The following is a 14,645-nucleotide window of genomic DNA, read 5'->3' on the forward strand; positions in this document are numbered from 1 at the left end:
CATTGTATATTCCCCTCTGTTTTTTCACTCCTTGCTAATAATATTAAGCTATTATGCACACAGCAGCTTTTCTTCTCCTTAGATAACATGTAAGTTTGTTCTGAGATGACAATCAGGCATCTCTTGTCTTGGCATTCTCCCAAAAATCTCAGTTTTATTAAAATTCTAACTACAACCGGCTGATACTATACTGCCTGTCCACAGCAACACACACTGGGGGGAGGGAGGGGTCTCTAAGCTTTTTGCAGTTATTGAACTCATCCACACAACACCCTAGTTCCCCTTCCACATTATGAATAGATGGGGAAACAAACAAGGGGGAGAATGCTTGTCCCACAGCACACAAAAACGCCAAAAGTCAGGAACTGTGCTTAAAATATTTGTGCTTTCCAGGCAGTGTTTTATTACTCATGCTCCTGAAGTCCTGCAGTAAGAAGCCTTCTTATGAGGACAGATTAGCTTTGTTTATGGGTTGAGACACAATATGCTCACTAAGTTTACTCTTTGCTGTGCAACAGCAAAGAATAAAGCGTACTGAAAACTGGTCTCTGACCTTGATAAGTTGATTTAATTGGGTTTGATTTTTCAAATGTAACATCTCAAGTCAGCCATAAACTCTGAAATTAGCATATCGCATCTCCAAGCAGGAGAGATTTTAAAGCAGCAAAAGGAGATGAAGTCCATGCCCAATGAATTTCAAATTACACTGAGGATGAACTCAGCCATACGCATGTTAAACTAAAATTGTGCAGAATTTGAGTGCATCAAGCAGCAAAATTATTAATGACTTACATTTGCTATTAAGAATGCAAAGTAGCTACTTTGCACCCAGTTTGTTCATATGTCTCTTCACATCAATGACCCATGCGATGGGTCAATAATTCACTCAGGGCATACTGAAAGCTACAAACATCTTGCAAGTCAATTACTTATGTAACTAGGAACACAAAAATAAATGAAGGATTGAAATAAACAAGGCTCTGCTGTGAAATACTGCACAGTCTAGGGATAGCAGACAGGGTCTCCGTCTTTAGATTTGCAGCTGGTGTTCCAAAAAGCTTTTGAAGGGCATTGTCTATGCCCCTGAAAGCAGAAATTAGCCTTTAAAAAAGGCAATATTGAGTTATAGCAGTTCAGGGAATAATCAGGTACTCCTGTAACTAAAAAACTGCTTTCTGCAGGAGTGGTCAAAAGTTAGACAACATTAGGCAAGTAGCTGCCTAATGAGATTTGATTCTCAAGATTTGCTTCCGAATTTGTTTAGCCTTCACGGCATTCAATTGTAATAAACCACAGGTACATTTTAACCAATCTCCTAGGCACAAGCAGACTCTGGCTCTCTAACTTACACAGACAAAACTTGTTTCAGTGGACCTCACGTGAAAGAGCACCAAGTGTCTTTAATACTTCTGCCTTCAGCTGAAAAACCTCTGAAATCAGGCTTTTTGTTGCACTCCACAACTTGGGACCACAAACTGACTTCAAAAGCCATGCATCCATTCAGAGAAGCAGTGAATCCTTTGTGTTTAACAATGCCATGGTTTCATCCCCAATTTCTTTGCTTTTTAGGCTTACAGTAAGAAATAACTAGAGGATATATTCTCCCTCCCAGATGCCCCTATTCCCTATGTTACCAGTTGTAACCTCCCCTGAATTTAATTAGGGGGAGTCAGAGTAATTCTTTCCATCTCTGGGGGGAAAAAAGGGCAAGTTCAAGGAAATAATCCCAAACTGCCTATTAATGGAGAGAAGCCTAGAATGACACCCCTCCTACACATCTGCTGGAAAACTTCTGAATGTCAGACAGGACACAGACATTCAGAGGGAGCTAAAAAGTGCTCATGAAAGGTCTGTTGATATTTCTGCCTAAGAGAAACTATAACCCTCAGTACAGAAATACAAGAAAATGGGAGAACTTGATTGCAGAACAATGCCAGATCAAAGCAATTAGCAGAGAACCAGTGAATGGACACAAAAGTAAAGTAACTAATAGGGGAAAAGACCTCCACAGAGTACATGTGGAATTTCTTTATGAGGGTATTAGTCATTAAGGGGGATGAGAAGTGCTAAAGTATTTAGTACTGTGCAACTTATGCTCTGGCATCTGAGATGTGCAAAGATGAAAAACTACTTTACACACAGTTCAGTTATATAAACTGTCCAAGGAGAAAGAAACACATGTACACATGCCTTGATCTTGAGGGAAGACCTTCCTCTATCTTAAGAAAGCAACAGAATAAAGTATGAAAGAGCTGCCCGCTATCTGGAAAAAAATAGCAATCATTTGAATTTACAGCACACCATTATGACAGCTGTATTCAGGGATCATTTCAATTACTACTGAAGTGACACGCAACTAACAGTGCAGGGCAGTCCAAAAGTTGCTTTGTAATAAAGTAACTCTACATCATGAAAAATCATTATAGACATTAAAATAACCTCACAGTCGCATGCAAAGTAGTGGAATTATTCTTATTACTTCCTTTGCAGACAGGGAACATGAGTTAGGAAGCAATGGAAACAGTCTGAGACCACACAGTCAGGACTGCAGCTCAAAAGCTGCCTGTTTCCAGACCACTGCATCCAACTTTCTCCTCTTCATGTCCTTAACCACTTCAGCTGAAACTACAAGCTACTGCTGCAGAATACAGCTACCATCAGGTTACCTAGTACATCTAAATCTTTTTTCTCACAATCCTACCATTTGAGAAATGCTCTTATTCCCTGATGGATAACAAAGACAAAGCAACTGGCTTCAGTTCCCAATGGGAATCTAGCAAAACAGGGATCTGAATCTGTCTCAGGACCATCACCTTGGTCTTGATACCTCTGCTGCTATGGTTGGCTTATTGGCAGCAAACCAGCACAGCACAGGGTGGTGGGTTTTTTTTTTTCCTCTCTCTCTCCAAGTTTAGAAACATTAAAGTCACCTTGATAAACACAAAAGATTGGGATGCTGAATTTATAGCCTAGCTAAAGGCAAGGACTGCAAAAGGACAGCAGTCTTAAAACTACATGAAAATATTCCATAACCACTCATTTGGACTAGAATAACCATGGATTACACTCTGCCCAGCTGTGCTAGAAGCAGATTGAAGACTGCAACAGAGCAATGCTGCTGCATGCAATTCACACCAGAATGATCATGAACTGTAAACATTTGGTTGCAGTACCAGACAAGCTACATACAGACTTCATCATAAAAGCACAGTAGCAAAATTCAGGGAAACTCTTCCTACTGCAACTAACCCAGGTCAAATACTCACTTGCCTTTCCCTCACCTTTCTCAGTTTCACCCAGATGGAATATTACAGACCTCATGAACCATAGACCAAATCCTGTCTCTGAGCCTGACTTAGCATGCAGTGTATGGCTGCAAAGCATGGCCAGCAAGGGCAGTGTTTTCTGTTCAGAGTGTTCTTACTATGCCTCTACTCTGGGGCTGGAAGCAGCTATACCCTGTGACAGGAACTACTATGAAAAGGCTTTATATTGTAGCAACACTGGCCTTCTTGCTTTTGCTCCTTTTTCACTGAGTATAAAAAGAACAACTTTGTGGTTTCCCTGTGTACAGAGTAGGCGCAAGTCTTCTGTCACCCACAGAAAAAGCTGTTATAGCAGTGTTAGGTTTTCAGTCAGTGACCTTTCCCATACCCAAAGGCAGGTCCTTTTCAGGGTGGTATGAAGTCACTATCAGATTAAACTCACCAGTACTCTGGGAAGAAAGTTTGTGAATGGAAGCTCTTATACAACAGGGTAACGTTGAGTATTGAGATACCTTGAGATTAGATGCTGAAGCAGGGTCAGAACTGCCACAGTGTTCGAAGGCGGTTTTGTCTCAGGTAATGGCTGTCTTCTAGCTGTGTCGCTGATGCCTAAGCCAGCTGCCTCTCTGTCTTTGGGCATCTGCAGAAAGCCCTTTTGCTGCACCATGCTGATGACTTGAGACTTGACTTTGCCCAAACTGTGGAAACATATTGCGAGTTAATGATTCACCCCCTTTAATACTTCAGCAAAGAATAACAAAATAAGAAAGCATGCAAAATCAGTTCACATGACTCTGTCCATTTTCCCCGTGACTTTTATGGTTAGTGTTTAGGCAGTATTGCCTTCCCGACTCGCATCTTACTGCTGTATAGCTCTTTGATTATAGATGGCTTCTATTTTCAGTCATACAGGTGAGAACTTGGTCTTCCCCACACCTTTAGACAATAATACCTTTTTCTGGCAACAAAAAGCGTCTAGAACAAAATTTATCTTTTCCTTTAGATAATTTCATCAAAAAGCAAAATATTTTGTTTTCAAGACTTCTCAGTAAATCAGCATGAATTCTCTTAAAGTGGATTAAGCAACTAACAGAACACTTCTGGTGAGTTAAATCCCCAATTTTTTTTTCCTCTTGCAACCACAGTGACACATCACACAAATCCACTGCAAGGAGGATTTCTTTTTTTCGATCAAAAAGAAATCCCAAAAAATATAATTTGCTTGAGAAATAATTTCTACCAGAGAGCCACTTTCCACTGATTTTTTTTTTTTTTCCTCCAGTGAAAACGCACCTGTCTGAAAATATAAATAGTTCTACTAGGGAATCCTGCTGCACAGTAAAAGACAGGTCAGGTCCCAGTTCTCTGTTCTCTAGAGGCAAGATTCCCAGCGTGACTGCGTATCACATGATGCACCCTCAGGGTGAAACAGATCATGTGCTGCATGGGAATTCATCTGCTCCAGCAGAGTAGCACCCACCATGAGAGATACAGTCTAGCCATACAATTCATCTGGCATTGCAAAAGTATCATCAAATAACAAAGCTTTCTTTAGTCAGTATGAAGTGATCACCACTGGAGAGTGCTAGCAAATGCTTTTGTCTAGACAGAATTATTTTACAAATCTTGGTGTTTGCATGTATGAGGCACATCAGACTGTCTGCTTGGTTCAACTCTTCAGATACTCTCCCCCAATAAATGCAATCATGGATTAATTCTGTCTGCAGCATTAACTACAATAATATTAACTGCTGTCAATGACAGTAATGACTTTACTGCTGTAGATCCTTTATTTATATGCTCCTGCATGTAAATACTTAAATCTTCGAGGCCCAAACAGTCCTAAGCTTTCAGAAAACATGATTTGCCTGTCTCACCATTGCTGTAGTCTCTCTTCTTCCATTTATGCACTTGCCTGTATTTTCATGAATGAGTTATTCCTTCAGGTTGGCCTGGTGACAGGAAACTGCAGCCTCTCTCTTCAAGCAACGCACGCCAGGCATAGTGAGTGACACGTTCCTGGATGCCAGTAGCTATTGCTTGTTATCACTGAAACCTGATCAGATGTATCACTCCAAGGTACACTAAGTAACACACTAGGGCTGCTCAGCAGATCACATCAGGGAATAAACTTTAACACACATGAAGCATAAATAACAAGAATGAAGGTCTAGCTTTAAGGTACAGAGTTGGAAAGCTGGAGAACTGTACTCCAGTTTCAAATTGCTATAGGCTGACAAAGCATTACAGCAGTATTGCTTAAGGAATGCAGTCCCTTACACAGGCAGTGGGGAGAAGCAGCTGCCTTTGAAGGTTTCCAAGGGAACTCTGTCTGCCTTGAGGTATTCAAGGGCACCCACCTCTCCCACTGGCTACATAAGAAGCTGTGGGGCAGGTGCTTTCCAGTGTTTTGCCCTCCTGGTCCTTAGATGATCCAAATCAGAGACCTGGCCAGTGCATGCTGTGGCTCTTGTCCATGCCATACACCAGTCCAGAGAGGCTTCCTTAAAAAACAGAGCATGGGGAAAACAATGTGTGCTGACTGTACCCTATCACTTAGTCAGGGGGTGGCTGGGACACTCCTGGGTCCCACAGTTTAGAAAGACTGAAGGATAGACCCTCCTCCCTCCTCTCCAGCTACATGGGAGAGCAAGGCACTTAAGATTAAGACTCACCTAGATCATATCTATGTGTTTACAGCAACCAGATGAAAAGTATCTATTCCGAAGATAGTACTTTATATTCACAGTGGATAATATAAACAACCCAGACAGGCAGGTATCGCTTTGCCTCTTCTACAGAAATACGGCTATCACTGGAATGGAAACAGGTAGCTCTAACATCTTACCATAATTCTGCCTAGCAGGAAGAAGGGCAAGCCAGAGGATCCTTTGGTGTATCCACTACAAATTCCATCAGGAATTTAGGTTGGCAAAATGTAGTCACTTTAACTGGAACTGTGACTGGACTCACAGATTAGCACGTGAGCTGAACTGAAGGACTATTTCCCAGATGTAACTGGCATTTCAGTCAGCACTTTGGAGGTACAACCACTGCACTCACAGTGCTCAGATCTGCTGCCAGGAATAAATACTTAATGACAATGTTGCTGTTACGGGCAAGCTGACACACAGGCAAGCTTTATTCTTGGACCTGGCGAGTCAGGTCCCCTTGCTAAAATGTCTATCATATGGACAAAGTGGACATGGACAGTCTAAATCAGATTCTTTTTAGACATATCCCCTAGGGCAAACTTTAGCTGGCTGCTTTAGTCAAGGTTTTATTCTTGCTACACTTGCAAATGATTCAATATAGGACCAGCTCTCTTTGGCTGTCCTTGATGCTTGTAAAATTTGGATGTGTGCAGCAAAGAGAGAGGGGACATTGCAGCTGTCATCCCATCGCACCAGGTAAACTCCTCTACCCAGGGCAGCTAGTCAAGAGTAAACGAGCTGTGCTCTCCAAGGGTCTCAGGAGCAAAGTAGCCAGCAGATAATACAGAGTAAGCCTAAGTGTTATAGCTTGCTTTTCTAATAAAAAGGATTTTGTAAGGTATTAGAAATTGAGTATTTCAGATAGTTTGCACACAAAGTTCAGCAAAATAGAAAAAGAAATGAAAGATCTGTTTTTTGAAAAGACCTGAAAACAACTGAAAAAATCCCTTAACCCTGTATTGCCCTAGGCTTCTTAGAACTTCATCTGAATCCATAAAAAATGCATTTATAACAAAAGCTGCAGGTTCAGTGGGCTGCTTTGCATTTTTGCTGTCTCCCCCTAATTACTAGGGTTCTGCCTCCTTTTTCATACATCCATTACTGTGAGGGAAGATACATATTTGAAGCCATGGATATCAATACTGCTCAGTGTCAGGCCCCCCCCCCCCCATCAAATCTCTTAACACCTTCCCCTTCCTTCATTCATGGATCTGCTAAAGCGCTGCACATGGCTCAGATTAATGCCATTTCCCTGGATTAATGTGTCCCACACACAGCGTTGTACAAAGGACTTATCCAAAGAACAATTACAGCGCCCGGTCATTATCCCCCACATTCACAATTTTTCAAAACAAAACAATTGAAAACAGGAGCTGGGAGGAACACGCGGTTACATTTCTGGGTGAGCAGAGGAACTCTGGCTGGTACGTAGAAATCAGGAACTCTAATGATCATTGTTATCTACTTACAGGAATGCAGAGAAAGGAAAAGGTAGAAATGCATTTATATTTAATAAAAGCCCAGAAAGTAGAGTTCTTATTCTGCAGAGAATGATGGAAGATTAAGATTGATGAGGAATTTGAGAACAGAAATCTAAAAGTTTCTGTTACTCTAGAGATGAGTATGAAACAGAAAACCAGAAGGAGGAAGGAACCTCCTCATTTTGGTAGCTAACCTCGTCTAACTTTTGATAACTGTCATCTTTATTCATAGAGGGGTTTTATTTGTAAATGCCCCAAAGTTTAAAAATACAAGTAGCACAGTGCACATCCTATTAACAAATTATGCCTGGGGGACAGCAGCAACTTTGCTAACTCCTGCAACAAGGAATTTCACATGCAAAAAGGACAGCAATACCCTGTTTATTCTGGCCAAGCAGGAAATGTATCCTGGTAAATATTAGCTAAGACATAGTTGGGTTACCTTTGCTGATTTAAACTGAAAGGGCTTTAAGTGCTGTATTATACAACTCGCTTTACATAATCTCCTCTAGACAGTCTGTGATATATACTTGCAGCATGCTTATACAGAAGGGAATTTTTCTCCTGCTGAAGCAAATCAATGCACTTCAGTCACGTGTGGGAGCAAAAAAGATTTGTTGATGGGAGAATTCCCTTTGTCATCCTGCCTGAAAAAGGATGTAATTCTTCTGACTTTGATCTACCTGGGGGTAGCTTGAGCAGGGCTTGTAAAACAGTCTCTGAAGAGGGCATGTAAGATTTAAAGAGTTAGAAAAAGAATAGTAAAATAAGTTTGGGATCCGTTTTCAATGTTACAGTTTGAAGACCATGCCGATTAGCTCGTCCCACCAACCCCAATAGCTATTGAACTGCCTGTCCAGCTCCTTGGTCAAATTTCCAAAGATTTCCAGTGAAGGCCGAATCTGACTCCATCAGTGCCATGCGGTAGCAACTTACTATGACCCTTAACATGAGATGACAGGTAGATTATAAATCAGAATTCTTCTTCAGATTTCTCCTGCCTCACATCTATTCAGTAGGATGAGGAGCAAGTCTGCTGTGGCTCACCTGTGCAAAAGGTATGCCTGTGCAACTTAGGCACAGGGCATAGCACCTGGACATTCTGCACACTTAGTGCCTCTAGTCAGATACCTACAGTCAATGCTCACATCACAAAAGGACAAACGACAGAATGCCAGTGACAGCTGAAGTTGCACATTTCTGCATAGCAAAAGAAATAAGGAGGTAAAACTTAAATATTGGAAAACTTCTAGGAATGGTCTGTTACACAGGAATATTCTTTTTGCTCAAACTGTACATTAACACAAGCACATTAAAAGTGCATCAAGAAAACAGGATTGAGGATTGTTTAGAAAATGACCTCGTTTCCCCCTTCCTCAGATATCTGCTTAAAGTTTAACCTTCGTCAGCACCATTCACAGCCAATAAATTCAGCAGCAGAAGTTTAAAACAGTGAAAAGCTGCATTACACAAGTGACCTTCATTTTTTTTCTTCCTAATTTTAACTGAAAGCAGAATAGGAAGGTGGTTTCATTGTAAGAGCAGAAAGAATACAACTGCGAGACACAGAAACAAGTCCATTCTCAGGGCTGTTGATACAAGCAAGGACATCAAATGATGGAATATACTGCTGGCTTTACAAAGTGTAATTAATTCATATTTACATTCATCTTTGATAATGTAGTATTTCCCCTTTGCTATTGATTAGCACATGGGGGCCAGAAAAGACCTTTAGAAAACGACATCTAACAGAAGGATTCCTCGGCTTTAGCCAACTAAAACATTAGGCAGCTTCTCTCAGCTAGCCTACATGGTAAATGAAAGATTTTGCCAAAGAGCAGTTTGTTCCTTCATAAAACAAGCATGGTGACAAGCAGATCCTCAGAGGGTGCACATCCTTCCTCCACAGACAATTAGTAGGAGGCTATACAACTATCTAATATTTAAATGGCTGAAGTTAAATGAGAAATTTCACACTAAACGACTCGCATCAGCACATCTAACACACTACATGCCTATGGATTATACCCATTCTGCATACATGAAACAGGCTTAAGGGAACTAAGTAACTGTTCCAATAGGCATTTGAACACAACATCCTCACCAAAATCAAGTGAGAATTGGGCAGTTATACATTGATTTGAGCCCAAGCATTTTGCTCCCGGTCAAAAAGGAAGCCTGTCATAGGACAGCGACAGGATACAGGGTTTCAGGTTAGTGTTGTAGCATCTTTAGCTTGGCAACTGCATTTTAGAGCTTGGATCAACACATACCATTTAATGTGCATCAGATCTCAGGAAGAGGTCTCTGGATCACTTCGATTTGCAAAATGCTGTTTTGTTGAGAGGTAGGGTTGAATACTCTTTTTCTAGTTGCTGCCTCCCACTGAACAAATACCAACTTTTTTACCACATATTTATATTTTACATCAGTAGCTATACTGCCATGGGGTTCACATGCAATACAGAAACCTGTTGTACAGACAAAAGGGTCGTAAATTCCCTTTCAGACCACTGCTATCAAGCCCATACATACACTCTAGCAGGAAGAAAAACAAAATAAAAAAACCACACAAACTTAAATCTTTCTCTCGCTCCTCCCTAATTCTGCTAGGAACAAAGGGGATGTTGTTTGTATTTGTGCAGGTGACACTACAGTCAGACTGCCAGTCCATGCTTAAGCTTCTGTGCTACCCCCTTTGATATCCTACCTCGCTCCATAATGGAAAGCCTACAGGTTTATTTTTTCAGCAGGTTTTCAGGCATAGAAAGGGTTCCCAGTTCTCAGTTTGCTAAAACCCAGCTGTATCACTAGCCACAATTTGGACAAGAGAATTAGAATCAAGTACTCTAACAGAATTATTATACATAAGGATTAGGCATGAGACCCAATTAATTTTCCTTTGGAGCCAGAGCATTCCTAAGGTGAAAAACCTGACAGCCTGATGCAGCCCCAGCTCTTGTAATTCCACTCTCAGCATCGCACTGCCCTCACTAAAGATCTAATCTTTCTTCTCTTAAAGTCAACGATAAAGCTTCTGCAGAGTTGAGAACAAGACTGAAACCTAAAGAGACAGGCCCTGAATCTAGCTTTTTTTGCTCCTCCTCCAGAGCTCCAAAGTGCCAGCACCTCAGAAAGAAGTCATTCTCAAGAACATTTGTGTCACCTTCTATTGGGAAGAGCAGTACGACAGTAAGGGAACAGCAGCAAACAATTACAAAGCCCCCAGTACCTCCAAATCTGAGATGCACTGTTCAAGTGATAGCTCTTTCTAAACAGACCATCATCCATAGCAATTGCAGGTCCCTGAAACACACAGGTCTCTGCATGACTGGGGACACGATGTCCTTATAGATGCAGTAAATTCAGAATAGCCTGTGAGTCACCAGTAAGACTATTTTCCTTCAAGTTCTTTCCTTAATTTATTTGTTTTGAAGCTGAAGCATTCTGCCCCCAAGAAATGTGATTATAGGACACAGTGAAATTTAGCTGCATGAGAAGAATCTTATTCAAAGGCTGAATAAATAAGCATACAGTGTACATTTTGGGGGCAAGTTAGTGCTGCGTGCTAATCTAACATGTCCTCTCTGGCAGCAGAACATATCTTATGCTTGAAGGGTGAGCAACTCTGCAAGCAATTATTTCTTCCTTGAAGAACATTCCTAAGTTCTGGGTCAAAATCTGACGCTAGATCTGTCCACGAACATAGCAGGCAATCTTTAACTCTACAATGGATCAACCTCTCCCTGAGCCTGCATATCTGAGCATCTCTGAACCCAGGAAGTTTACAAAGTAGAACTATCCAAATTCCAGTATGAACACATCCATACCATCTTCCCCATCAGTGATTCATATTCCTTGGGTCTCTTTTTAACACTGCCAGTCATAAGTGACAAAATGAACAGACACACAGAGCTAGATTTGGTCCCTTTAAGAAATGATTTCAGAATCTGACTTTTTTTTTTTTTTTTTTTAGCATTACCTCTGTGGGGAGCAGGCATAATTCTTCCATTGAAGTTTAATCTTCTCTTTAATTCAGACCTGAAAGTCCTATTCTAAATGCCTCTGGAATTTCAAAGTTTGAAACTCACAGCCTCAAGCTCTATCTATGAATATGTTAAAAATAACTGCCTATCCAGCTTAATGATACCTTCTGCATCTTCTCCCATTTCTTCCCAAGTTCACTATCCACATCACATGCAGGGTCTCCTAATGCTGATGTAAACACATACACTTGCTTAGACAGACACTGTCCCATATTCTAAAAAGGCAGAAAAAACCTCAAAACCCAGCTCCCCACCTGCTTCCCTGATGTATGCCTATGAAGAAATTACCTGCTTCTCTATGCCTCAGCTTTTTCATCTGAGCAGGCTACAATATTTACAACCTCCTCTGAATAAGTCAGCTGTTAAACTTAATAATTTGTTTCCAAAGTTTGCTGAGCAAACAGCAGTGATTTTTTTTTTTGCTGGAATGCTCCTCAGGCAAGAATCTGTTAGTTTCCTCAGATACTAACTGAAACTTTTGCCCACTAGCTGAGGGAAAATATGCAAATGATATAACTTTTTCCTAAACAAGTGTCTTGAGACTTGGGCAGAATTTATTCCTTGCCTGCAGGAACAAATGAAACCTGTATTACCCTACCCTTAATTTTTATTATTTCTCATTCTCCAGAACACCGTCAGCAGGAGGAATGTTCAGCTACCTCCGAAAACGCTTTACGAGCCACATCACAGAACGTAGCCGACGAAGAGCAAGGCTCGTCTCTAAAGATGGAAGGTGTAACATAGAGTTTGGCAATGTAGAAGAACAGTCGAGGTTTGTCTTTTTGATTGATATATGGACAACAATTCTGGATCTCAGATGGAGATACAAAATGACTATCTTCATTTCAGCATTCTTAGGCAGCTGGTTTCTATTTGGTCTCCTCTGGTATGTTGTGGCATACATACACAAAGATCTTCCAGAATTCAACCCTTCCATAAACCACACCCCCTGCGTTGAGAACATCAATGGCCTGACCTCAGCTTTCCTGTTCTCCCTAGAGACCCAGGTAACCATTGGTTATGGCTTCAGATGTGTCACAGAACAGTGTGTCACAGCCATTTTCCTGCTGATTTTCCAGTCTATCTTAGGGGTAATCATCAATTCTTTCATGTGTGGTGCCATCTTGGCCAAGATATCCAGGTCCAAAAAACGGGCTAAGACCATCACCTTCAGCAAGAACGCTGTCATCAGCAAGCGTGGTGGGAAGCTGTGCCTCCTTATTCGGGTGGCAAACCTCAGGAAGAGCCTGCTGATTGGAAGTCACATCTATGGAAAACTGCTGAAGACCACCATCACCCCAGAAGGAGAGACAATCATTCTGGACCAGGTCAACATAGAATTTGTAGTTGATGCTGGCAACGAGAATCTCTTCTTCATTTCCCCATTAACTATTTATCATGTCATAGATAAGAACAGCCCATTCTTCCGCATGGCAGCAGAAACCATTCTGCAGCAAGATTTTGAACTGGTGGTGTTTTTGGATGGCACTGTTGAAGCCACTAGTGCCACCTGTCAAGTAAGGACCTCCTACATCCCAGAAGAGGTGCTCTGGGGTTACCGCTTTGCTCCCATTGTGTCCAAGACCAAAGAAGGGAAATACAGAGTAGATTTCCAGAACTTCAGCAAGACAGTGGCTGTGGAGACTCCCCACTGTGCCTTCTGTCTCTATAATGAGAAAGAAACCAAAGCCAAAGAGAAGAAAGGTTATGACAACCCTGGCTTTGTCATGTCAGAAGTTAGTGAAACCAGTGACACAAAAATGTAGTTCTGAATATTCCCGGGATCTTTCTTCATAAAGAAATCAATCCTGACAGGCTTAATAACTTAGTAAAACAGCAGAGAAATATGCAGGTTCATTTTATTTCTAAAACAGCATTTATCTTCTCAAAAGCCTTAAATCAGAGGACCAGCACAGTGATCTCCAGAATGCTATTTAACTATGCTATATATATTTCATAGAATTTATATTTTTGTACCTGCGGGACATTTTATGAAGCTGCTAAGTTGGAATGTCCAACTCAAGTTCCCAGAGGCATGCAAGTCTGTTAAAAGGCCTGAAAAGACAGAAAAAAAATTAGGACACAAAGATACACAGCTGTTGGATTGAAAGAATGAAGAGGAAACAGAAGGCAAAATTTTCAAAACACCTAAGGGACTTAGGAGCCAAAACCACAAAAAAAGATATGTTTCTAATTGCCTAAGTCCTCTCTGAAAGCAGACTCTCTGGCTCCAGAACACTTAAGCACTTTTGAACATTTCAAAACTATCCCTTCTTTGGGGTTGATACTTCTACAGAAATGGAGCATTAATGGATGGTACATGCTTAGGAAGCTTGTGGAAAAAACAGCTTCAGCCATAATGCTGCATCTAGAGCTGGGTAAAATACCACTTTTCTGTGAAAATTTTTGATTCTTTTCCTGAAAAAAGAACCAAATGGAAATGAGAAGTGAAAAAGAACAAGGAGAGGTACAAAGAGACCCACTATGGGAAAAGAGGAATTTTGTAGCTTATTCCTGTCTCACCTTCTGGATACTCTTCTCACCACTTCCCCAGGGGCTGACTACCTGCGAAATCTGGAAGCATCTGAAGACAGCTGTCCAGAAAGAAGGTGAGCCACAGCAGGGAGATCCAGAATACACCGATTCTGTCATGCATGGCAGAAAAGCAGTCTACTGGGAGAAAACAGGGAACTCCCTGGATGTATCTTTAGAAAAAAACAAAGCAAATAAGGATTATCTTTTCTCTTTGAAGCACCATCTTGTTAAAATACAAATACAGCAAAGATGCACAGATGCCTCCCTTCAACAGTAGGCTTCAGATCTAGTTCTAAATAGTTCATCTCATCACAACAAAATGTGCACCTCTAAAACACAACTTCTGCTCAGTGGTGTAAAATCAGCTGAGTAGCAGTGAACATTTTCCTGGTATGATTTTTGACTTTTTAAGTTTCAAAAGCAACAAGCTTCAATAACATTTGAATTTGCACTTCCTTACAGCCTGTTTTTTTCAACCAGTTCTTCTGCTGAAAGTTAAATGACAGAGGGTTGTTTTTTTTGGTTTTTTTTTTTTTTTGGGGGGGGGGGGGGGGAATTCCTCCCAGTGATGGAATTGACCTCATTCATTTTCAACACTATGGT

General features: G+C 41.0%; 2 protein-coding genes across 8 annotated transcripts in view; one reads left to right on the forward strand and one right to left on the reverse strand.

Moving 5' to 3' along the window:
- The window catches only part of KCNJ5 (potassium inwardly rectifying channel subfamily J member 5), a 50,608-nt gene extending 46,633 nt beyond the window's left edge, over positions 1–3,975 (reverse strand). The window contains exon 1 of one of the 2 annotated variants that reach the window (XM_026097263.2): positions 3,779–3,975. In XM_026097263.2, coding sequence (XP_025953048.1) covers positions 3,779–3,933 — 155 coding nt within the window. In that variant the 5' untranslated portion in view covers positions 3,934–3,975. The remainder of the gene's footprint in view (positions 1–3,778) is intronic. The other variant, XM_026097265.2, reaches the window with a different exon arrangement.
- The window catches only part of KCNJ1 (potassium inwardly rectifying channel subfamily J member 1), a 39,333-nt gene extending 25,037 nt beyond the window's left edge, over positions 1–14,296 (forward strand). For 4 of the 6 annotated variants that reach the window (XM_064524334.1, XM_026097274.2, XM_064524337.1 and 1 more), the window contains one exon: positions 12,136–14,296. In XM_064524334.1, coding sequence (XP_064380404.1) covers positions 12,155–13,273 — 1,119 coding nt within the window. In that variant the 5' untranslated portion in view covers positions 12,136–12,154 and the 3' untranslated portion in view covers positions 13,274–14,296. Of the gene's footprint in view, positions 1–4,269; positions 4,370–5,212; positions 5,271–12,135 lie in introns of all 6 variants that reach the window. The other 2 variants (XM_064524335.1, XM_064524336.1) reach the window with 2 other exon arrangements.
- The last annotated feature ends 349 nt before the right edge of the window (positions 14,297–14,645 follow it).

The sequence above is a fragment of the Dromaius novaehollandiae genome, chromosome 21 (assembly GCF_036370855.1).
Source record: "Dromaius novaehollandiae isolate bDroNov1 chromosome 21, bDroNov1.hap1, whole genome shotgun sequence".
Lineage (NCBI taxonomy): Eukaryota > Metazoa > Chordata > Aves > Casuariiformes > Dromaiidae > Dromaius > Dromaius novaehollandiae.